The 25,787-nt window shown below is 45.4% G+C and overlaps 1 protein-coding gene across 6 annotated transcripts in view; it reads left to right on the top strand.

Annotated features, from left to right (window-relative positions):
- Positions 1-25,787, top strand: part of DCLK2 (doublecortin like kinase 2) — a 127,222-nt gene that overhangs the window by 69,870 nt on the left and 31,565 nt on the right. For 2 of the 6 annotated variants that reach the window (XR_006784838.1, XM_045831750.1), the window contains exons 3-7: positions 3,768-3,870; positions 6,655-6,753; positions 7,669-7,719; positions 11,870-11,964; positions 25,274-25,349. Coding sequence is in view for 5 of the 6 variants with exons in the window: in XM_045831750.1 (XP_045687706.1) it covers positions 3,768-3,870; positions 6,655-6,753; positions 7,669-7,719; positions 11,870-11,964; positions 25,274-25,349 (424 nt within the window). In the remaining variant the exon portion in view is untranslated. Of the gene's footprint in view, positions 1-3,767; positions 3,871-6,654; positions 6,754-7,668; positions 7,720-11,869; positions 11,965-24,668; positions 24,742-25,273; positions 25,350-25,787 lie in introns of those variants that run through there. The other 4 variants (XM_045831751.1, XM_045831755.1, XM_045831754.1 and 1 more) reach the window with 4 other exon arrangements.

Here is a 25,787-nt window from a genome sequence, read left to right as displayed (position 1 = left end):
TCAAATCCTCTTTAGAAGTGAGCTAGAAAATAGGAAAAAGATTTTTTTATTTGTTTAACTATTCTTCGGTAGAGACCACTCTTTAAAGATGAGTAGTGAAAGCATTTAATTTCAGTAGGATGTGTGGACTTTTGTTTTCAGTCAGTCTCTAGTTCTCGCTCACACAGACACAGTTAAAATGAAAGGAAATCCATAAAAAAATTCCAAGGTGTGCTTTGCATTCTTGATATCTATCACAACATTATTTTTTTTTCTATAAAATGTGGCCTTTGTTCTGTGAGATAGACGTTTCAAGAGTGCTAAGATTTTGACCCTGACTGTATTTAGATAAGCTGATGCCAGTTTGAACTAGTCTCTCACTGAGGTCCAGTAATGTTTCTTTTGCATTTTGATCAGGTCTTAGAAGTTTTCCACAAAACACAGTTGGAAAGTATCTCAGGAGCCTGTTGTTTAATGCAACCTTGAGTCTCTGAATAGCACCAAATGGAAGCTTGAATAGCAAATTGCGTTGCTTTGAATCCTCTCTATGAAATGTTCTAGTAGTAGATTTCACAGGTAATTTTTTTCTCAAATCACCCTGAAATAATGATGAAAGAAGTTTAATTCCCCAAAGGGCTTACACGATTTAAGATGAATTTTTAGGAAGTATTTTTAAGGTATCTTGAGCCAGAATTTGATCAAGTATTTGCTGAATAACTTCTAAAGGAGCCATAGGATTTGACTAGCTTGTTGAAGGAGTTCATAGATTATCCTGGCATAGAAAACCAGCAGTATGAACCCTAGAGCAAGGACTGCCTTGCATGGCAATGGGTTCATAGGAATTCACAGAAAGTGTGTGGAGGTAGCCTCTGGAGAGGGCTACCTAGAGGAAGTGGACTCAAAGCATTTTTTTTAATTCCACAAAAATGCATTGAACAAACCCTGTGTGCTAGGTGTCATGCACTCTGCTTCGAGTTATAGTGGTGAGCTAGACAGGGATCACCTGTATATGCAGCTCAGTGCGGTCAGCGTCTGGGCGCAGAACCTGGCAGTTACCTCAATGATGGTGTCTACGCTGGACAAATTACAGAGTTTTGCAGGAACACCTGGGTTTGGAGGGTGTGGAGATATTGTTGAAGATTCCGTTGAGGACATTTGATGCTGAACTTGAACAGAAATAAATCCCAACAGACATTGCTATTTACCCACTTGAAATAGTGTTTCTTTTTTCCCCCCCTTTCTCAAAAGTATACACTCCACTTTTCCAAAAGAAGTCTCCTAAAACATAAATATGTAAGCTTTTCTTAGAAACTAAAATTGGCTTCACAATTATGTAGGAAGAAGAGCTCTTAGAGAAATCCAACCTGCTTTATCATCAACTCCTTTATAACTCTGGAAAGGGAAAGAAATACAAGATTTCCAAAGAGCACCAGTGGGTCAGGAAGTGGAGACCCCCCTGGTTCAGAATGTAGTGTCTAGGGAGGAGGACCCTTCTGTGTCCTCTACCCCCCTTTTTAGGAAAGGGTTTATTATGCTCCTAGTATGTGCATAGTGTTTTTATTAGACCTCAAGCCTTTGTATCTGTTTCTGTATCCTTTAACAGAGACTGAACAGGGAAAGGAAAAAGAAAAGTGAGTGTGGCAATCTATTGCCAGTGAGCACTGAAATTATGGCTGCCACCTTTTCCCCCTGACCCAATTAATCTGTCTACTGAGGGACAGAAAAATTACTGTTGTTAGTGGCCCACATTCATCTGGAGAGCTTAGAGATGCTCGCAGAGATACATTATTTCTCAGTTGGATGTTTCCCCATTAGATCCTGCCGGTTGCTTTAATATTGCACTTTAGCAGAAATATCACTTCCCCCTCATTTGTGTAGCTGTCTTCTATAAGCCACATAACATCCATTATCCCTGAGGAGCTTCTTGCGTGGAAGAAGGAATTAGAAGCAAAGAGTAGGTCTACTAAGCTGATACCCTTTTCTTTACCCTTGCTAAGAATGGCTTTGAGACATTATTCATGGTACTGATATTTTTTTCTGAGTCAGATTTAGTGACATGGCCCATAACTCAAAGTTAAATTTCTTTAAAATTTTATGATAAAAAGGAACAAACAGACCACCAGAGTTAAAGAACAAGAAGTATTTTTTTTAAGATAGAAGTATTTAAGTGTCCAAATATAAGAAATATTCTATATGTATTGAGTATCTTCTTTTATGGGATACTATTTTCATTAAGTTCTTCTTTGTCCTTTTTCCCATAACAGGGGTTCTAGTGCAGCATTCTCCTAGTGTAACATTTTGAACTGTAATTATTAATGTTCTTGTCTGTCTCCACTGCGAGACTGTGTACTTCCTGTCTTCTGTTCAGGCCCCACATGCAGTTGGTACTTGATTAGAGCCAGAATGTGTGTATAGTAGTAAATCAGCCTGGCTTCCCTTGGCCAGAGAGTTAGCTGAGCTTATATTAGACCTTGGGCATTTTATTAGATGTCTCACTTTTAAAAGTATCAGCTGTTTGGAGCCACTGCTAGGAAAAATGAAATAGGTAGTCCCAAATGTTCGTAAACTGAGGACTGGATAAACAAAATGTATGTGTCCCTTTAACCGACTATTTATTTATTCATCCATAGAAAGGAATGAAGTACTGATATGTGCGACAACATAGGTGAACTTGTAAACATGCTAAGTGAGAGAAGCCGGTTGCAAAATGCTGTCTATTGTATGGCTTGATTAATGCAACATGTGCAGGGCAGGGAAATCCATGGACAGAAAGTATTTTGTGGGCACCCGGGGAAGAAGAGAGAGAGGCATGGGAAGTGACTGCTAATGGACATGGGATTGCTTTTTAGGTGGTGAGAATGCTCTAAAATAAATTGTGGTGATGGTTCCAGAACTGTAAATATACGCAAAATCATCACATTGTAAACTTTAAATGAGTGTATTGTATGGTGCATGCATTATATCAATAAAGTTGTTTAACAAAAAAGAACCACCGGCACGGTCCAGGTAGGGGACCCAGGGTCGTCTTGATGGGGCCGAGGCGGACGTACGCCAAAGACATGGCCGGGACAGCACTGGGGGGCGAGGTGGGTCCATCCTGGGTGCCCTGTGAAGGAGCGTCTTCTCGTCAGTGAAGGAAGCCCCTCGGTGCTGTGCGGTGACCCTGGTGCCTTTGAGAGACTGAGTAGGGCAATGGGACCTCCACTTACTTTCACACCTGTGAGACCAGCGATGCCTGAGGCTAGGGGAGAGGTGAGGACTGGAGGTGGCAAAGCCCTTTACTCTCCAGGTATCATGGTGCTGTGTTTGGGTCACCCACGTTTTACTTAATAACGACCCCAAGGCGCAAAAGTAGTGATGCCGGCAATCGGACATGCCAGAGAGAAGCCCCAGGTGCTTCCCTTAAGTGAACAGGTAGGCATTTATAGGAGGAACCACAGTGAACAGAGAGTTTGGCACCAAACTGACAGCAGAGACCATCCATCCAGCATTGCTGCCCATTAACCAGAAACCTGGAAAACATCACTTTCCCTTGTTGGGTATGCCCTTGACTTCAGGCACACCAGGAAGGTCAGTGCCGGCCTTGCGCACCCCCTTCTGTTGTCGTGAGGTCAGCGAGCACTCTGTGGAAGTGCTCTGTGAAGAGTAAAATGCTCAGAAATGTGATATTAAACAACTTTTCATTCCAGCTCCATGTTATAGGTGAGGCTTAAAAATGTACTTAATATTACTTTTAATTTCATTTTTAATGTTTCTAATTTATTTCTTGGATGTGATTTTTTTTTAAGGTTACTTGCCTGCAAGACTTTTTTGGTGATGATGATGTTTTTATTGCATGTGGACCTGAAAAATTCCGTTACGCCCAAGACGACTTTGTCCTGGACCACAGCGGTAAGGCCATCTTTGTAACCCGGAAACGAAGGCTGGGGTGTCATCTTTGAAAATCAATGGCATTGACTATAGTCTTTCTGAATTAATGGGACTAGAGGATAAAATGGAAGTAAAAAAAAAAAAAAACAACCCTGGTTCAGTAGTTAAGTAGTACTCACTTTTTATCGATTTTGTTCCCTTTTTTACTGCATTGTTTTGCTTCAGCAATGCATGTCCTGCCCTCTTTCAGAGTGCAGGCTGGCCGTGCCACCTTAATTGAATGGACAACTACAGTTGTACATTTTCCATGTCCCTAAGAGATACACGAAAGGGTAACAACAAAATCGTTGATAGTGATTATCTCCATTCTTTTTTTACCTTATTACTTTGTTTGCAACTTTAAAAATGCAATAACATGCATTGGTTATATATGCAGAAAAATAAGGCAATTTTCACTAATGGGTAGAATAATCTTTTTCCCTTCATCGTGCCAATATATGGAGTTTTCAACTATTTAGCAATAACCCTGGTAATTTCAAATGTTATTGTTTCTGGGAATATTGCTCTACTCTGTTGTCTTGAGTGAATTTAAACCTATTACAGTAATAGTGATTATTTTCACCGATAAAGTCAATTTCTTCTTTAATGGGATAAAATTCATACAGATACAACATCTCACAGAGAAGAGGGATATTAGAAATCCAATCTTACTCTTTAATTTCCTGAATGAAGAAAGTTAGTTTTTTCAAAATCAGACTGAAGGTAGACCCCTTCCAGTTGTCGTGATTCTGACAGTCCAGAATTAGAGAAACATATTGCTGAATACTTGTAAATACCATGACCCATTGACTTTTAAAAATTCAAGAGGGTCCATTCTATGGCACCAACTTCCCTGTGTAATTCTTTCCCATGACGCGAAATCAGCAGCCTTGGAGTAATTTATCTACGTTGCACTCGGGGTTCATTGACCTACTCTCTTTGGTTTTCACTGCTGCCAAGTTTCTCTGGGTGTGTCTGCACTGTCCCGCAGTCTGTTGGACTGGTTCTGCTTTAAACTGGTAACATCACTGGAAAGTCCTTTAAAGAGTTGCAGGTGGTGTCTTGTGTACTATCTGCGTGATGTTATTATCCCTGATTCTCATGAATGGTTAAGGTTGACTGAAACATGCATTTATGTATCACCTGTACTTTACATATTTCTTGGTTTCACTGTAAGTCCATTTCATAGTATTTCTTTGATGTCAATCTTGGTCATTTTGAAAGTTGAGACACTGAAATTTGGTGATATGTTCTACATTATAACGTTAATTTGGATCACAGGAGTGACAAAACATTTATTGAGCACTGACTGTGTACTCAGTTTACATGTATGTTGTGACCCTGCCTAAGCTAGTCGGGTCATGGGCAGTTTTCTGTTGTTGGCTGTGGAAGGACTTGTCAGAGACAGGCGAGAGCTGCTGCTTGCTTCCCTCTCAATCGCTAACTCCTTAACCATCTGCAAACGGGGGCTAATAATAGTGGCCTTTTCCTAAGATTCTGTGAAGATTAAACAAGTTAATATACATTAAGCAGAAGTGTACGTAGTTACAAGTATGTGCTATGGCTGTTGTTAATGTTACTATTATTCATAAAATCTTACAGTGAAAGCAGGTCTCCGACTTAATTCTGCCACAGGTACACGTAGGAGGCAACATTTTAAGTTAGTCATTTAACTCGTAATCTTGACAAAGTCCTGACTCTCACTCAGTCCTTTTAGGTTCCTGGAGACATCTTGCATTAAAGAGCCATTAAACTCAGTTCACCTAGTGTCAGCTGTCTCAGATCCTTCACCTGGGGCTGCAGGTCTGAAGTTCAAGTACTCGCTGCATAGGTTTAGCTGTTCCACTCTTCCAGAGCAGTGGCAGTGCCTTTGAGATGTTTCTAACTAACCCACACACCAAGGCTTTCAACAGTGGAATACTCAGTAACCCCCATAATGCCCGGCCCCCTCTGTGTGGGGTTCTGATTAGAGTCTTTCAAATGCTAACTGTGCTTCCTTGCTGTGTATTTTCCTCATTAGTGTACTTCACATGTTAATTTATTTACCCTGGGGGCATACACTAAAACAATCCACATTTTAATCTTCCTCCATAAATTGAAGTATTTTAATGTAAATTAAGCCTTAGAACAAGCCTATGAAGCAGATTTTATTCTTATTCCATTTTCACAGGGGAAACACTGAGGTTCCCAGCCTCAGCAAGGTCCCCTAGTTGACAAAGTCAAATCCGCAATTCATCCAAAATCTGCAAAGACTTTACAAAAGCCATGTTCTTCATTATTCAGATTAGAATTGCTTATCTTAGCTGTAATTAGTTCTGATACTCTAAATGCTGTTTGGCTATTTATGGGAAGACCAAAGGTACCGTTTAGTTTCCTAGGTTTTTGTGCTCGGCAATTTGGAAAGCCAGACAGTAAGATAGTAAGGGGTTCATAAATTAGAGCCCTGCATACCCTCCCACATGTGATAAAGATTTGGGAAGAATAACAAAAGTGTCGCCTTTGCCTATCAGTGCTACCGTCTTGAAAAGGTTGCACGTGTTTAGGATATGCGTGTACATCCAGTTAGGACACTGGGGTGTCCGCATCCATCTGGAACAGTGAGGTGAGGTCCCAGTTGTGTAGCCTCAGGTGTGCTCTAGGGATGGTGACAGAAGAATGACGAGGTAATGGTTCTGGGCAGTCGGCTAATTCTGCATGTGCTCTTCCTTCCTTCCTTGTGCTAGTGTGAAACCCAGATCTACTTAATGCACTCTCCTTCCTTTCTAGAATGCCGTGTCCTGAAGTCGTCTTATTCTCGCTCCCCAGCTAAGTATTCTGGATCCAAAAGCCCTGGGTTCTCTCGACGCAGCAAATCGCCAGCCTCAGGTAGTTCATGGAAAAGGAATGATGGTCACAGGAGGAACACACCATCCTCCTTTTGTTTCCTTTAATTACTGTGAATTTGCAGGCTTTCCATGGCTCGTGTGTGCAGCCAGGTTGCAGAACAGTGTGCAGATGACGTGATTTTTTTAAACCAAAAATTGAAGTCTGTTTCTCAACATTATAAGTCTTCTAAGAAACTAACTCATTTTGTTCGGACACTTTTTTGAGAACGATCTGATTATCTTAATTCTTCTGATATTTAACATGGAAATGCCTCACATATTGACCACTGTACTGCATTTTAATTTTTGTACAATGTGGTTGTGAATATTCTCTTATTTGTTTAAAACTTACACACACACCTAACATAATGTTATTTACTCAATAGATTTCCACAGGCTTTTCCTTCATCAAGCAATTTAATAGTAGCAACAATTATTCTTGAAAAGAAATACTTCACTTATTTAAGAGTCAAACTTAACTACAATTCAGTTTCTCTCAGGTCCTGTGAATTTGTCATGATTTGACCATTTTGACATTTAAAAAATATAAAAACATCCATAAACATCTTGATATGCCGCTCCTACCAGCTTTGTTTCTAGTTGAACTATGAACAACTTTGTAGATATTATTTCCCATTAAGGAAAAGATTGTGAAAAACCCGGATTTTACATGTGGGAAATCTAGCACACGTGAAAGTGGAATCCATAAAACGGTCTCAAGCATCACACTTTTTGTAAGACACTGCATTTGGGGGCCGTTCTCCTTCCCGCTGCTTCCCGGTCAGCACCCACCCACTGTCCCCAGGCCGGGTCATTTCACCCTTCTGTTTGTGTGCACGTTTAGACCTGCTGAATAACCGCTCTCCTTCCTGTCTCCTCCTCCTCCTCCTCCCCTGTGTGTACTGAATGTGCACAGTAAAGAGGGGTGGCCACTACCCCAGTGCCTACTCTACAGCCAGATCCCCAGGTGAGCCATGGTGCTTGTGGCTTTGTCACTCTGCTGGGTTTCTGTTGTCTTTTGCCACATTTCTGTTTCCTTTGCTCCATTTCCGTGACTGTATCTGGCTTGTACCCATGTGCATCTGTGCAGAATGAAATGCTTCACAACTCACAGGTGCTTCGGTCCCCCTTGCTTACCGGAGAACCAGTTGTCCGAAGACCGCATGGTACCTGTCGTGTGTAGTGGCAGCACCAAGTGATCGAGGGGGCGCATCGCCTCCAGGCATTTATTTTCCAGCTAAATTTGGGAAATATTTTATTATTGAAAGAGGCTCGAGTTTGTTGGTAATATGAAAATGCCCACAGATGCAATTGTACTCTTCTCTTCTCCCCTTCCTCCCCTCCCTGGGCTTCATAGGCCCAATGCTTTCTAGAAGTGTTGACAATATGAGTATTTTTAACTGAAAGCATATTTCTGCTGTTAGGCTTATGCTATGCTTTCTGTAAAGGATCACACACACTGGGGAAGCTAACGTAATATGAAATTTGCATAAATACACTGAACTGAGCTTACCATATGGAAGGTGAGCATTTTTTCGGGTTCTTAGCTTTTGTTTTAGTGATAGGTTTACAGATGCTATCATATAGTAAAATAACAATGAAAGTGGGGAGAGTGGTTCAAGAATCAGGTGTTATGGTGACTCCAGTTTTGTCTCCCTGAGGTCGAAAAAGAGACATTAACATACTGAACTCAAAACACGTTTTGTAGCCACATTCATCTCACAGACCAGCTGCTTCATGGCATAGCCTAATAAATGCATAAATCTTTTTTAACCGGAGCTTGGAATGCTTAGTAATTGATTCAAGGAAACCTTCGCATTCCAGTACCCCCAATCTTTAACTGAGTCCATATTTGGATTTGGGTCAATAGAACAGATCTTACATAAGTAAAAGTTGTGGGATGTTTAAATCACCTTTCAGAGGGCAGGCGGCTTGTTTGTAAGAGATTAACTCAAAAGTGTGTTCACTACACATAGCAGGTATGGAAAACCGAGAGCCAGTCGCTTGCTGGAACTCACTGTGATTCTGAAGAAAGTTACTGTACAGGGGTGAGCAAAAATAGGTTCACAGTTGTTTGTATGGGAAAGACATGCAGGCTATGACTCTTACAATAGCTTTATTAACTCCGTGTTTTGTGCACTCACAACGGTAAGCCCACTTCTGCCCGCCTCTGTGTGTATGCCCATGGTACTCTCTCTCCATTTCTGGCAAGGAGGGAGTTCTGTATCATTAAAAGCCACAGAACCCAGAGGTGTAACTTGGTTTTATAGACTGCGTTAGCTGTGGGCTACCTCTTAACATGTACAAAATTCCAGGGCACTAATTGAATTTCAAACAGAGCTGCAAACTTTATACATATAATAGTGTACTTTTTCAGTCTTGGGACAGAAATACTCCCGTAAGGAAAGTTGTCCAGTTGACTAAGTTCCTCATCGAAACTCCAATCAATTATAATCACTAAATAGTGTGAAATAAGCACATAGAAGTTAATCTGAGAGATGTAAGCAGGTAAATAGTAACCGTGACTGGAGTCTTAAAAATTCTCACTTTAGGTTTCTACCTTGGGATTCTTTTTCATAATCAACCAGTATTTTGAAAAGTTCTCAGAGCAAACAAGCAAACAGTGAAGTCCTCAAGCGTATTTCTTACCTTCCGGCTGAGGGGAGGCTGGATGAAAGCCTTTCTCTGGGAGAGAATGTCGGGGTGTGGTGAAGGGAGGGAGCAGCATGATGCTGGCTGGCCGCAGCGCGCCTCCCAGCCGGTGGCTGGTGGCCGCAGTGTCAGGGGAGAAGAAGGCGCTGTGTGGCTGCACCCCAGGTCCCATGGGCCCTCCCAAAGACTCGGGACAAATGTATAAAGAAATGATATTAAGGACTACTCATTAGAACACATCTTTCTAGAATCTTCCAAATGCCATCAGGAACTCAGAGGGCTACATGCGACTTAATCTCTCTGTAGGATGAGAGTTGTTTGGGGAAAAATAAGGACGTGTAGTTACCGACCCCGGTCAAGTCCCCAGCAGTGTGTTTTGTTAAGAAACTACAGGGAGACTGGTCTGCTACAGAGATCACCGTTCGCAGGAATTTGTTTTTCTCCTTTAGTCCCTTTTCTATCCCCATTCCAAGGAAGCCTTTGCTATCAGTGTGGTGTTGGAATAGTACTGAAAGCCAACGGCACTGATCGCAGAGAAACTGGTGACCTGTACAGATCACTGTATGGGATGGAGAAAGAAAGGTTTCAGCTGATGGCAAGTTTAAAAATCCATTTTTCATCATAATCTCTATTTTATGTGAATTCTTACTACCATTTTCCTTTAAAGAAACTTTTACAACTCTCTAACATTAATTGAAATTGAACTTAATTGATTTAAAAAGTCAGAGCTGTTAAATACTCTTTTTTTTTAATCCTCACCCAAGAACATGCCCGTTAATTTTAGAGAGCGTGGGAGAGAAGGGGAGAGAGAGAAGGAGGGCAACATGGATGTGAGAGAGAAACATTGATCGGTTGCCTCTTGCACGCGTCCTGACCGGGGACTGAACCGGGAACCTAGGCGCGTGCCCTGACCAGGACTCAAACCTGTGACCCTGTGGTTTAAAGGATGACACTCCAACCAACCGAGCCATGCTGGCCAGGAGACACGCTGTTGGGTACTCTGAAAAGTTTTCAATTAATTGGATAGTTACTTGTGTTATACTTTCACTCTGAATACCCACATATATTTGTTAAGAAAATGTAAATAACTGATCATTGTCTTGAGTAGTTTTAAATTAGAAAAGTGTTTAATGATTCAAAATTTTAAAAAAATTTCATCTTCATTTGGTAATTCAAAAATAAATAGACAAAAATTTTGTCTTCACTGAATTTTTAAAATGAGCGCTGCAATAAACAAGCACGACTTCGTAGACCCACATCAACCCCTGTGCGCACATGATTTATCGAATCACAAATACCAAATCCAGGACTTCTCCTCCACTCAGGGACTGGTGCTCACCCTTTGGAATCACCTAATAAGGACTTTTATGTCTGCATTTTGCTTTTTATACTTATTGGCATAATTTCAAATAATAGTTGTCTGTTCCATCCTATTAAAGAAAAGGAGGTGGACTTTGCTTTTCTTTCCATAGAGACAAATCTCAGGTTTCATCTTCTCTGGGCAAAAGCATTGAAGATTCGTGATAGAAGGGGTTATAAATATCTCTTAGAATAGGAAAAACTACACCAGTACTAGATGTTAAGTACCAGCTCTGGGACATTACAGCAGAAATGCATCCAGGAGATGCATTAGGAGCATGCGAGAGTCACGCTGAACTGGTTGGCCAGCGTTTCGTAGTCCGAATCTGCAGCTGCCCTCCCCCTGCAGACTGCGGTGGCCAGACTCTGTCCAACAGAGTCTCTCAGTTGAGCTTTTGACCCATGAAGCTTGAGCTTTTGAGCCTCTCAGTTGAGCTTTTGACCTATGTGGAAGCTTGGAGGAGGGCGTGTAAAAAACCACCAAGATTTGTTAAAGAATAAGGACACGAATCTGTGAAGAAAAGATCATAGAAGGAATTAGAAATAACTAGTCTCGATAAAAAAGTTGAAGAGTATCTTACATGGCCTCCACACAAGTAGATATTACAAGGAAAATGACCCATAATTTTTCCTCTCCATTAAGAATGCACTTAGAAAATGTGTTTGCATTATGGTGGAACTGATTTGGGAGAGCCGTAGAATGTCATGGTGATTCAGGTTGGTGTACACCAGGACGGTGTGCATGGGAGGTTATGAGACAGTCTTCGTAGCACCGCGTTGCAAAGATAGCAGCCGTTCACTTCCCTACCCTTGCTGGCAGGCAGGACAGATGGACAAGTTCTTACTCACATCTTGAGTTCCGTAATGTTATATACCTTTGTTTTTGTCACTGTTGGGAAGCTATTATCAAAAATAATCCTAGGTTCACTCCCTATGTGTCTAATACTTTGTCTGTAATACAATAAGCTACATTATTTTTGCTCGTTGCTGGTTTGCCATCTGCTTTGAGCTTTAAATGAAGCTTCATGCATGTGCTTATTATTCACTCACAACCTGGCCGTCCTGAGCTTTAATGACCTCTGCCTCCTCTGTTGTCTCCTGGTCAGTTAACGGAACTCCGAGCAGCCAGCTCTCCACTCCTAAGTCCACGAAATCCTCCAGTTCCTCTCCAACGAGCCCAGGGAGTTTCAGAGGACTAAAGGTATGAAATAGCTCATGTGGCGTGTTTGTGTGATTTTGTTATTTTGAGTTCAGAGTTTAGTAGTTTAATTTGTTCAGGGGCTTGGATGCAGTAACAAATCAAGCAGGAAAGAGGTCAGGATTTGGAGCCAGAAAGACAGGGCTTTGGACCCTGTATCCTGTTTTGCTTTGTAATGTTGCCCAGCTCACTTGCTGAGCTCTTCTGAGCGGAACTGTTCCAGTCTCTAAAATGGGAATATCGGGTTGTGGTTAGGATCTAGTATAACGTGGTAAAATACTGTTGGTAGTAGTTTTCCTGTTGTCAGCAAAATGACTGGCAATGATGAAGCCTTGGAGAACTCTTATGATTCCTCTTAAAAATCTTATTTTGAGTCACGACTTTAATTTGACTTCATAATTTGACTTTGTGAAAGTGCAAAATAGCAAAATACTAGTGTAACACTTACATACACAAGTAGTCACACAAGAACAATATGCTCACTTTGGTGAAGAACTTAGATAAACGTTAGGGCTTGAATGTGATGTGCTTATAGAAATTTAACAGACTTGCCGGCTGGTTTAACAGGCATTTTATCTAATAGGAAGGATGATGAGCGAAGCCAAATTTGAAAACTTTCAACTAACTTAATTTGACATAACAGCTCTTGATATGTTAAGTTTACAAGAGCAAATGTTCCTGGCAAAATGGCAGTGAAGTGCTGAGGCTCAAGACGGACCGTCTGCTTCTGTAGGCACAATCAGGCAGAAGGACGCACTGTGCCGTGCACACATGTGTGTTGGGCTCATTAACTTGCGCTTTCCTGGCGCGCTTGGTGGACAGTGGCGATACCTTCACTAGGAATACATTCTCCAAAGTTCGTTGGTATTATCTGAGTCCTTTTCTTTACCTTAAGGATGCTGAAAAATATTTTTCCTTAGTGAGACACATGGTAAGTGCTCCCCCCACCCCCACCCACCTTTGCATGAATGAGGAGCGAGAACCTGCCAAGCCCGGCATCCTGACCCCTGGCGAGCATGAGGTGGGTGGTCCCCCACTTCTCAAAGGGTTTCGTTCTCCACCCAGCTCTGAGGTTTGCTCGTCCTGCCCCGAGAATGTTGTGTCTCCCCCAGAGAGCACGTGCACAGTTCTCATCTGAGTGCCTGAAATCATAAAAATTTCCTCGGGAAAAAGACTATATTTTGTTCTTCTTGCCTATGTAGGTGGCAGGATCTGGATTGAGGCTGGGTGGTGGGGGTGGGGGGAAATGGGGACAACTGTGATAGTGTCAACAATAACAGTGAAGTTAAAAATAAATAAGTAAAAACCCCTGCTCCTTTAGGATAAGGATAAATACGTGTTACCTGCTTGGGACTCCTCTTGATTAAACAGACTTGGGATTTAAAGTGCCCAGCTCTCACCCACCTCCGAGTGCTGGAAGCTCCTTGTATTTATGTCAGACAGGCATTTCCTGAAGTGCCACGTTGCCTTAGGTCAGTCCATAGTAGGATTTCAATGGAACTCTTCACTGTCAATTCCCCCCCCAAAAAGTTATATAAATTAAAATTCACTCATATAAGCTAAGTATTTTCAGCATTTTCCTCCCAACTTATTTTCCCCGAAATAGATCAAAGGTGCACTGTTTTTAGTTTGAGTAACTTTCAAGAGAACCCAAGTAAAAATAATTCAAGTTACTTTGTAATCGAACACAGGTCTAGCTGCCTGCTGCTTTGAAAGCCGACACCTGAAAGTCAGGTGCTGGTGTAAAGGAAAGTTTATTCAAGCACTGGCCCCTGAGAAGGTGGAGGACTCCTGTCTCAAAGCCCATCTTCACATTTCAGTCCAGGCAGAGGTTGTTATAAGGTCAGAGAGGGGAGGCAGAACCAGGAAATCAAGGAAGGGGGTTGATAAGTTCTCTACGTGCAGACAAGCACAGTCCGTTCCAATAAGGCAAGTGGTGGCTGGGTTTGCATCTCCCTGGTTTAGTCATCCTGGCTCCACAGTTAAAGGTCAGCCAATCTCCCAGAGCGGGAATGCCTGGAGGTAGGCGTCTGTATCTTTTGAAGTTAGTTCCTAGGATTCTTACACAAATGTGTTTATATGTAAGCAAATGTATTAGAGCCAGCATTTACAGAAACACTGTCAAAAGAATGGTAGGGTGGGTTACACTTCCTCAGAGTTACAGAGTCACCTCCTTTTTAGTTTTAGTTGCTTCATCGTCTGTTAAAGCAAAAGCAGGTGGCTGCTAATGCTGGTTATTGTTAACCCAACATTGCAAACCCACTATGAGCTTTCCAGGGAGCCACACGCAAAGGTCACTGGGATCTTCCCCCAGGCTGTTGCTCCAGGCGGGGCTGGGAGCCTTGACCTAGGGCTGCAAGTGGTCTTCTAGGCTGGCACTTCGGTATCTGCTTACCCAGGGTTGTGGTCATTTCCCCCTTTTTTGTTGTCCATCGGTAACCTGGGCACCCATCTTTCTTCCTAGTCCGTGTTCAACTCCAGACTCAATATGGTCCTTTCTCGTTGACGCACTAGGGGCTGCTTAGGCTCAGAGTGCACACCCACCCTCTCACACATGCGTGCAACCCCCCACAAGATCTCTTGCATTTCTGTACTAAAGATTCATGAAATTTTAAAAATGTGATCATTTGTATGATTGCTGAGACCTTGCATTATTCTTCTATGTGAGGTGTGTCTTAGTATAGTAACCTTAGCATTTAGCACACAGTAAATTCTGAAGGGTCATGTATTGATGTCAAAAATGACAAAGAGCAATGCTGATTACTGGAAGCAAAATGAAATTATCAGTAAGATAAAGAGTAGTGATCCTTCCAGGACCCTCAGTGGAGGGCTGTGGGTTTTGCTAACAACTATGACACCTCTGGGTTGTTGTTTTTTTTCTCCTCATCTATAAAATAAGGATGTTTGATTTTAAATGACCTCTAAAAATGCTAGGATTATAGTTATTTTAAGTTGCAAAGAACCCCTATCTGGGAGGCTGGGGGGTCTATTTCTCTTCTCCCTTTAAAGCTGATGTAGCATCTCTGAATTTTACATTAAATATTAGCAACTAAACGAGTACCTGCCACACTGATCAGCTTTGAGGACACAGTGTGAAACCTCTCTACCCCTTCCTACTCCCATGGGTCACACCTGGTGGAAATTTCATCTTCTTACAGTTCCCAGCAATCGGTGGTGTGTACCGCCTTTGAAATACTGCAACTTAGTCATGTTACTTACTGTACAAAATAACCCTAATTTCAATGTCATTGTAAAGCTCTCATCAGCATCTGTCCACATTTGCATTATTTCCTCTATTCAGCGACATTGCAAATGGAGAATTACAGATAATTACCATGTGTTAGTGCTATGGTTTTTCCTTCCCCTTCATTTAAAATAGCTTATTAAGATCAATTAAGAGGGAATGTCTGACAATGGAGGACTGTTTTTCATGGGCAGGAACTTTTACCACTATTTATCCTCATTAGAAGCTTAATGGCTTTGGGGAGAGATCATCTTTTCCCAGAGAATCAGGGAGTTGACAAAAGCAAGCACGCTAAGCCGGGAGGGCCTGTGCGGGAGGAGTAGACGGGGCTGCCTCTCATCTGCCAGGACCCAGCTTCGGGCAGATGGGTCTTGTTGCTTTCGGTCTGGGTTTTACTGAGGAGGGGATTAAGCAGACAAGTCAGAGGTAAGCAGCATTTGATGGGCTGTCACCATTGACCCCGTCTTTGTGCCAGTTTCTGGGAATCATTCTGGTGTTTCGGTGGGAACTTTGCAAGAGCTGAAAATGCAAAGAGACCGATGTTGTAATGTCTCATCTCTGGCCGCAGAGTGTCCACCGTGTGTCTGTGTGCTCAGTGAAAAAGACAAGAAATACAAAAGCAGCCCCCTTTCCAACTAGCTCTCACGGTTTTCTCAGTCATGTCCTCAAGAGGAAGACCCTGCTGCTCCGTTTGCCTGCACTCATAACAGCATCGTGCTCGCTGAGGGGCTGCACCGGGGTCAGGAGAGGAAGCAAAGCTTTCTTCACATTGTGACTAGTTTTTGCAGGATGGGAGTGTGAGAAATAGGGTGGGGACCAAGTAATCAAGGTTCTCTAAACCTAAACCTGAGCGACTTTTGGAGCATTCAGAGTGAATCGTACCTCAGCTATAATGTTTTACTTTTGTTGGATAGTTGCCTAAAACCATTGAATGTGAAGCTTGGAGGTGGTCTCAGAACACTTTAGTGTTCATTTTATGGTTGGGGAAACTGAGGTTCAGAGCTGTGATCTGCTGAAGGTCCCAATGGCCAGCTGGGAACTCTGGGCCTTTCAGGGTCTGTGTCTCTGACCTCTGACTTACCCAGCTTTCGCTGGCGGGTCTGCTCCAGTGACTGCAGCCAGGCGTCCCAGGAGGAAGCGTGTGCAGTTGTTACGGAAAAGCTGTGCTGTGTCAGTCTTTCAGGGGGAAGAGCGCTGAAGGGGGTTGGTTTGCTGAGTTCCCGGGTCTGAGTCTGCACAAAGGCTCTGAGCGAACAAGGGTTGAGAGGCTAGCAAAAGAACGAGGAGGGGAGGGTGGGGAAAAGGGAGAAGCAACCCTGGGGGTGTAGGGGAGGCTGGATGCAGGGGGTGGAAAGGTAGAGAACGCCTGCTGATCGCTCTTCGTGGGAGAATGGGGGGAGGAGATTGCTAACAGGGACCCAATGAAAGCTCTTTTCAAGTGAAATGGTCAGTCCGTACTGTGTGCCCAGCACTTCTGCCTGACCCTATAAAGCTTTAGTAAGATGACAAAGGTCACGGTAGGTGAGGGTTATTGGTTTTCTTTTGAAGCTAGTAATGGACTTGAGTATTGTCAAGATTCGGCATAGGTAGGAAACAGTAGTCCAGGCCCAGCAAATGCCTGGGTCCGTGGGCATGAGATCGTGTTACATGTGGGCCTGTAATGGGAGCCCTCTTGTGAGGAGTATGGTGGCACCACTGGGGTTTGAAAGCAGAGCCGAGGCTCATAATTGTTACTGGCCTCCGAGGCCAGCCTGTGCAAAGCGATTGGAAACAACATGGTCAGACCAAACGTTCACAAAAGGAGATGCTGGGACCACCTGGCAGGGCTTCTTCCCTGGAACCTAGTCCCTAGGTGTGCGAATTTGGCTTTGCTTTTGTATGGGCTCAGGGAACCTGGCTTTCTTAAAGGCGATGCCACTCACGGTGGTCGTCACCTGGAAGAGGCATTTCTGCAGGCCAGCCCCGGGCCACCTCCACCACGGCGGTGCAGGGCCACCTGCTGCAGTCAGGCACAGGGGCGCCCCTGGTCCTGCCGCAAGGCCAGTCCACGCCTGGGCTTGTGTTGCCAGGGCAAGAGCTTGTCAGCACTCTGTTTGCCTTTCACCCTCCTCAGTCATTAAAATTTCCCAGAGTGCTCGTGGTTGGAATTTGCCTGGCTACTCACTTAGCTGTGTGACCTTGGGCAAGTCACATCATCCTTATCTGTATGAAGGGGATTCCCAGGACCCACAGCACATGGTTGAGATTAATTGGTTAAATATACAGAAAGCCCCAAGAATAGCTTTGTTATTCTTTCTAATTGCAAACCTTGGGGTTTTCCAGGTTCAATTTTCATATCAGGGGAGTTTCACCTACCAAAAAGTTGACATGCAGCCCCGACCAACGTGGCTCAGTTGGTGAGTGTCGCCCTACGAGGCTCAAGGCTGCTGGTTCGATTCCCAGTCAGGACACATGTCTGGGTTGTGAGCCAGGTCCCTGGTTGGGGAGCACAGCAAGCAATCGATGTCTTTCTCTCCCATTGATGTTTCTCTCCCTCTTTCTCCCTCCTTCCCTCTCTCTCTAACAATAAATACGTAAAAATCTTTTTAAAAACTGACATGCAGTAGTAGTGTGGGAGAAGAGAAGAAGAGTCAGACTCCAGATGTTATTACCACCTCCGTTTTTCTGTGATGACTTTCCCTCCCAGCCCTGTCCCCCTGCTCTTCTGCCCTCTCCGCATCCCAGCCCTATCAGTAATCTACAGATAAGTCCACTGGCTCCGAGTTACCTTAGAACGTAGCCGCTTAGAACAACAATAAAAAAGCTGTTTTGTCATACAGGTTTTGTAGCTCAGGAACTCAGGAGCAGCTTACTGGGGTGCTTCTGGCTTAGGAATTTTGACGAGATTATAGTCAAGATGTACCTCGGGCCGCAGTTCTCTGAAGGCCTCATTGGGAACAGGGGGTCCCCTTCCAAGATGGCTCACTCGCGTGGTGCAGGCTGACGCTGGCTCGTGGCAGGAGGCCCCAGTTCTTTGATGTTTGCGCCCCCATAGCCGCCCCAAGCACCCTCTGAACATGGTGGCTGGCTTTCCCTGGAGCAGGGGACTTGAGAGAGAGAGAGAGATGGAGCGCCTCGCAGAAGCTCTTCTTCCTGTGACCTGGCCTCGGAAGCCAGACACCATCATTTCCTTAGTATCTTAGCAGTCACGGGGCTCAGCCCGGGGCAGCGGGGCAGGGGCCGCGCAAGGGCCTGAAAACCAGGAGGTGAGGCTCGTGGGGACCCTGTGGGAGGCTGGCCACCGCTCCCCTTCTCTCTGCTGCCATCTCTGTGTCCACCACTCGGGCTGGCCTTGCTGCTGCTCCCTCAGTGGCATTGTGTGCAATGTCCTTTGGGACGGCCACAGAGGCCTCTCTCCCCATCAGTGTCATTGCTCAGTTCTCCATCCACTGCTTTCATTCTCCAGACCCATCCCTCCCTGCCCATTCTTTTCGCTCCCCTCCACATCCTAGAACTGCACTGCCACCGACGTTTTCTTCTCCTAATCTCGGTCTTCCCGACCCTCCGCTTTCTCCTTGACCTCAGCCCACCGTCTCCTGTTCCTTCTGCCCGAGCTCCCTGGAGCCCCTTCCACCTAGCGGATGACTTTCCCTGTGGGAGTATTTCCTCTGCTCAAATCACCGCGTGCTCCTTGGGACGGGTGGGCAATAAAGAGTACTAAATGTGTCATCAACTGCCAGACGGGGGAAGGGAGCATTCCCCTGAAATTTCATTCATCATCCGTGTCCCAGCAGAAGACCCGCGAGGCTGTGGTCAGTCAAGGTTTCAGTCTGTGGACATGGAATGGTAAAATGTCTCCCGTTTTGATGCCGGCGTGTATGCCCAGAGGCTGTCCACGGTGAGCATTCTTCCTGGTTGAAAGAAGAAACAGAAAGGTGCGCTTGGAACATTATCCCACATCTTGAGGTTATAAACTGTCTGGTGTGCTGCTATTTTATCTGATGATGTCTCCCGGGTCCGCCGGCGGTGAAAGATCTCCCAGATTTGTGGAGTGCGATGAAAGGGCTGGCAGTATCTCACGGTGATTGGCAGAGCTAAATGTGCCTCTTTGACCCGCCGACCTTCCAAACTTCTTTCCGAAGCTGTGAAATGTAAATCCACGGTAGCGGCTGACCTTCGCCGTTTCTGGCTTTTCCCTGGAGCTTTGGGTTTTCTTTGGTATTTAAAACAAGTTAATAATCTTCAGTACCAAGAGACTGACTACTTTTGTATCCTTTTTATTACCCCAGAAAGGCTGGGTGGTAACTTCATCTTTGAATGTAATTGCTTTTATTGACAGAATAAAAAAAAAAAACAAAAAACAAAAGAGGGACTAAGCAGTTTGGAAGACTCCGATGCCCTAACAAAATCAATCATCTTAATGAACCTCAGACGCTGGCGGAGGACAGTGATTTGCACATCTAGTTGCTCGGTAACTGGACGCCTTCGGCGGGTCGGTGCCTCCACCAGCTGAAACGCACCTTTGTGGGCATGGAGGGAGAGCTCGCCAGAGTATCAGCAGAGTCTGTTGTAAAAACTTCATTTGCATGCAAGCCATGTGCCTTAATCTCACTCACGAAAGTGGCAGCACCAGAAATTCTCCTTGGCAGAGCATTAGAGGTGCCCGGGCAGAGAGAAAGAAGAGCTAAGGCCTAGAGGTCATGGTAGGGACTGTCCCGTGTCGGTGACGGACGCGAGTTGCAGTTGGAACCGGAAAGGCCGCTCCTCTCCCACTGCTGGTGTCCTGGGAATCGGCGCCGCCTCACAGCGAGAGCCCGCAGACACATCTTTAGTAGATAGAGGTGGCCACAGCACCCGTCTGTTGTTCAGAATCCCGTAAGCCAACACCACGCTCGCCAAGCTCACCGTGGGGGTGTGCTGAGACTCGGTGCTGGTCTGGGCAGGCCGTGGACTCTAGCGAGGTGGCAGCTCCTGCGGGGAAACAGAAGGGCGCAGCCGGCAGGGTCCGTGTGTGTCCTGGATGGGTGAGCTGGCCGCTGTGTGAAACCTTGGGCCTGTCGGGGTGGGGAGGGGATTCTCTTTATTGGTGTTCTCCACTCTTAACCAAGCACAAGCCTCAGTGGCCACTCACTGTACCAAAGGAATCCAAGTAGAAGGTACAGCTGCAGGTAAGAGTACATTGTAGGTCACCAACCCCCGGGTGCCGGTTCAGGTTCATTGCTCACGTGGCTCATCACCAGTATTGCCATGTTTCAGAGTAAATCATCACAGATTCTAAAATAAACGTGGTAAAGCTTTCTGTTCTTAAATGCATGCCTAATCAGCATTTATAGTAATTTACACTGGCTTTCCTTGTAATGCATGGACTTGATGTTTCTGACGTTAAAAAAGAAAACCCACAAAAATGATAATGGAAGCAAAATTGACTTGCAAGTAATATCTAGTGTACTGATTTAAAAAAAAACTTAGTACATTTCAGTGGGTTTTTTTTTAAAGAAAAAGTATTTTCTTCAGCTCTCTTTGTATGAGGAAAGGCTGTGAAGTTATCAATCTGTATATCAGGTGATGAATTACAGGAATGTGACAGTAGTTCTGTGAGCTGAGAACACGTTCTAACGACACCACGAGACCACGATGAGTACTTTGATCAGGGCCTCCGCTCTTGGGTGGCCCCCCGTGGTTAACTTAAGAGCTTTGTGAGACTTGACTTCTCCTGTTCTCCTTAGCGGAGGGGAGGGGGTGAGACTAGCCAAACAGCACCTGTGCTCGGGAGTCCAACTCGGGTATAAATTCACCTGCTGTGGTGTCTGCACAAGTCATATAAGCTCCCTGAACTTCAGTTTCTTCATAAGTCAGTGGATACGATGATAATTCATGAAAGGTGAAATGCTGATTTCAGGAGTTGGCACAACGCAGGCACTCGAACTGTGATGAGCGTCGTCTTCCCTTTTCTTACAAGGATGAAGTTGTTCTCTGGCTACAGATGAGTTGCAGTTACTAGATTATTGGACGCAGGACAGAGAGAACGTAAGGTGGCTGAACCGTTACTGACACTTGCTGCCGGAAACTTCCTCCACAGGGGCTCTCGGCCTTGGCTGCACGTTAGATCTTCTGTGGAGCTTCACATACTACCAATGCCTGGGCCCTACAACCACGGGTTCTTCAGTCTGAGATACAGCCTGGCAACAGAATTCTTCAAATCTTCCCAGAATGTGTAGCCTTTCCTAATAGAGAGCCAAGGACTGAGAACCACTGTAGTAAAGCAACAGTACCCGAGGGTTCTGCTGTGCCGGAGTTTAAAAGTAGTGTATTGGAGGAAAAGCTTTTCCCAAGAAAGTTCTTGTAGACCAGAAGTTTGCCTGTGACCAAATCTGGCCCATCGCCTGTTTTTCTGCGTAAAGTTTTATTGGAACACAGCTGTGCTCACTTGTTTCCATATGGTCTGTGACTGCTTTCATGTTACACCAGCAGAGCTGAGTAGCTGGGACAGAGATGGTGTGACCTACAAAGGCTAAAATATTCCTCTCTGGCCCTTTAGAGAAAATGTGTCTAACGCCCTACGGTAGGCCACTTAAAAATGGAATCAGTCACAGTGCCATTTTCTAAGATGCATTCAAGGAAGTCAGTGTATTACACAAGATTCTCTCCTAGATTCTGGTCAAGCTCTTCCATCCAGGAAAAGTCAACATAGTGTCTGGCATGATCCTCAAAAGTCAATAGTTATATGGTGTAATGCACTGATAGGGCCATTTTTGCTACTATTAAAGTTCAGTATTTAACCATTTCTCTTTGAATTTTCAGTTTTACAGAAATTATAATAATCTACTTATCAAATAAATTTAATGTAGGACACTCGGCCTTCACTCGCTGGCTGAAAGTGCAGAATGCTGCAATCCTTGTTGTTGAATGTGCTCACTCAGCCACGGAGGCCTTTTTCAATGATACTGGCAGTTGAGGACACTTTGTAGCTTTTTCTGTTCTAAGTCTTTTTTTTTTTTTTTGAGAACATTCTTAGCAGAAGCAGATTCTTGTGCATTTCCCTGCCTTGCTTCCCCATAAAAATGGAACCACTCGTGCTGGAGGAGGAGCTGGGTGGGGCAGGGGTGCAGGTCACACAGGAGGGCACCCCGAAACTTCACCCCGGTCTTTTCATCACCTTCCCTCCTTGGCCAGCCAGGGCCTCCTCAGGAAGTAGGTCCCCCTGGCTCCCCCGCCCCTCAGCCCTGGCCCATCCCTTTGAACCAGCGAGTGATCACAGAGGCCGTCCTGAGAGAGCGCAGATGCTGTCATCCGCTCACGCTCTGCTGCAGAGAACCCCCGCGCCTTGTGCAGCCTCAGCATCGGAGCTGCTGGAAGCTGCTGATGGAAGCAGGAAAGCTCATTAGCGTTCTGAGAGAGTTTAGTAACAGTCCTCATACAATGGACAGGGGCCCGGTTCCATCAGGAGTGCTACATTCGAACCTCTCTGGGGCTCACCCCGCCCTTGCCTCGATAAGAGAACACGTCTCTCACGAGGGACTGGGAAATACATATGTACACTGTGCCCAGCAAACAGGGAGAATCGTGCAGGCAAAGCATCATCCCCTGGGTTTCTGTTGCTCTTTGTCTGCGTGTCTCTCAGGACACTGGGAAACCTCTGCTTTGTAATTCACAATGGATGCCTCCCAAGTGCCGGGATGTGGCCAGAGATCTTGGTGAACACCCGGCTTTTCTTCTACCCGTGGATCACCGAGCTGCATTCCGGGAGGTCAAGTGAACTCAGTCGCTGGCTGTGTGACCCCAAGTGCGGACTCGCGCCCCTGCAGAAAGGCTCCCCCTCAGGACCCTCAGAGCTGGAGGAACCACAGCCTGGGAGGCAGAGGTTTCCCGGGAGGGTTTCAAGTGCACTTGAGCGCGTACTCGCGCGCGAGCACACACACACGTGCCACACGTGCCACACGTGCCACACGTGCACACACACAAGCCTCTTTCTAGGGAGGCAGCTTCTGGGCAGCAGTGAGCGCGAGGTTTCCCCCGCGCAGCCTCTGAGCACCAGCACAGGGCCGTGGCCGCGGAGGGACGGAAAACGGCGCCTGAGGCTCATCACCTCCCTGTCTGCCTGGCCGGCATGTGGAAGCCAGTGGCTCCCCTTAGCTTTTCATGGTTTCCTTTTCTTCACGAGAACTTCCTTGGCCAATAAAGGAACACATGCGGATAGGTAGTTACGTGCCATGCCTGTTGACTCTATATGTTTAAAATACTCTTTTTAATCATTCCATTTGAGAATTTTGAAAAACTTTTTGGCATTGTTTGCTGAGAAGCCTGCATTTCCCGGTGAGTTAGTGAGACCTTTGTCGGGGCAAACAGGAACACAGGCTTTCGCTGGACCCCTCGCCCTCCTTGGGGGCTCTGACTGCAGCCCCTCGGCCACTGTCTTTTAGCCGCCAGAGAGTCGGCCTCTGCCACCTGCTTGGACCCTGGCGTCTCTCTCTGTGTGGGGAAGAAGTAGTGGGAACAAATCGGTCTGGTGGATATGGGGGCAAATCGTGGCCTGAACGCACCATGCTGAAGATTTGGGGGCTGTTCTGTTGTAACGAAGACCCACTGAGGGTTTTGGGCCCTCAGGCTGGTGCCAGAACTGTCCTGTGGAAGTTTCTCCGGCTGTGATGCCTGGAACGGTGGACAGGGAGGCCTCTGTGGAGCTGCTGGGTGGGGACCGTGCCAGGGGCACGGAGTGGAGGACGCGGTGGTTTCATTGTCCACACGGGTGCGGTGGCGTGGGCTCTGAGGAAACAGCCCTGTTTTCACATGTCTCTTACTCTCGAGGCTTGTATTTTATTCCAGAAGAACTTCTGGATGATCCTGTTTGAAGGGATGTTTCCTAAATACTGGGCTGTCCTGGGTTTTGAGCCAAATTCAACTTCTGTGAAGTTGTCCACTTCACCCAGAGAAGAGCAGACCCAGTGTCCCCAACTTGTGGGAGTGCTGGGTCATTTATTCTTTGGTGTAGCGAGTACGAGTTAAGTACTGTGTGTACCAGACCCGGTGCCGCGTGTGGGGGGTGCAGTGAAGAGGAAGGCACAGCCGTTACGGGGCAGAGGCTACCAGGAGAGTTTGGGCATAGAAGTGTGGAAGCATCCCAGTCCCAAAGATGCTGAAGATGCTTCTGAAGATGGAGATTTGGTGGGTCCTTTGACCTTGTCAGCTCCTGAAAGAAGTGTGTGTGTGTGTGTGTGTGAGAGAGAGAGAGAGAGAGAGGGGGAGAGAGGGAGAGAGGAGAGAAAATTAAAGATCAAAGAGCACAGTGTGAGTTCAAAAACCTAAGAGCCCTAGGGGATTAAGAAAAAATTCTGTAAGCCCACAGAATAAAGTGAACATGAATAGTAGTCACAATGTGAGTTTTTTAGTTTACCTAAAAGCTAGAGATGTTTCTGTGTTGGAATGGGGGCTTCAGCTTTTTGTTAAGTGGGAACCTATCTTTTAGTTTTATCTTTTATATTCCTAGTAATGGGCCCTAGCAATGAAAGTCCCTGCAGTGCTCGAGAGGCGTTCCCACTACCACAGAGTCAGTAAAGAAGAGGGTTGAGCCGGGGCTCCGAGCTGGATCCTGAACTCACAGGAGAGTGTGGACGGTGATGCAGTCCTGGGCGCGGGGCGGGAGTTCTGAGCAACGCTTGCCCTTGGCAGGGACTCCCTACAGCCAGCCACAGGGGTGGCTGTGACACCAGGACATGCATTGCTGATTTTCTTGGAATAATCTATCGTTCTAAACCTTATATTGCCACTTGCAAGGACGTGTAGAGCTTAGATGCCACACCAGTCTCCTTTACTTCATTTCATTGAGGTTAAAAGTAACACAGTATCAAAGGGAGTGGCATACTGTCAATTTTCCTGATACCTAATCCTAATAGGAAACATTGTATCCAAGGAAAAAAATGTACCAATGTGGTGTATGTAGGGAGACAGGAGAGATGGAAAGAAAGGCAATGCTTCCTCTATTTCTGTATCACTGTTTTTGTGCATTCTATAAGCACTTTCTTTTATCTGAGGATTTGCTCGATAAGGTTGGTAGAGTTTTCCTGGTAAATAATGGTCACTGTCCTCTCTCAGCAGATTTCTGCACAGGGCAGATCTTCTTCCAACATAAACGGTGGACCGGAACTTGATCGCTGTTTGAGTCCCGAAGGTAGTGCTCCCTCTGAGGGTTACTTTCGTAAAGGAAGTCACCCCGGTGAACGTGGGGGCCACTGTAGATCCACTTGTGTGGAATTATCTTCCTAAACAGGGGCGTGGTCATGTCGAGGGCTGAGCCCTAGGGGGTTGTTAGTTAAGCTGTCCCAGTTTCAAAGCGCAAGCTTGAGCTTCCTTTATCTCCACTTTGTGGCAATCTGCTCCCACTTCCTGAACGCAGGCTCTCCCGTCTCTCCGTTACTTAACCGTAGTGTTTCTTTCTATGCTGTCTGCAATGTGCTGCGATACATTGTGGAAAGGAGCCGATCTTAACCACGTGCTCCTCCTGCCCTCACGCCCTACCACCAGCGCCAGTCTGAGAAGACTTTGAGCGGGGAATTAGCTTTAACAAGGCACCCTCTCTGGCCAGAATTTTCTTTACTAGAAAAGCTGG

Source organism: Phyllostomus hastatus, unplaced genomic scaffold, assembly GCF_019186645.2.
Source record: "Phyllostomus hastatus isolate PE091 unplaced genomic scaffold, TTU_PhHast_1.1 phas_contig_159, whole genome shotgun sequence".
In the NCBI taxonomy this organism is placed as follows: domain Eukaryota; kingdom Metazoa; phylum Chordata; class Mammalia; order Chiroptera; family Phyllostomidae; genus Phyllostomus; species Phyllostomus hastatus.
The sequence above is the reverse complement of the archived record's forward strand: the minus strand, read 5'-3'. Positions and strand labels throughout refer to the sequence as shown.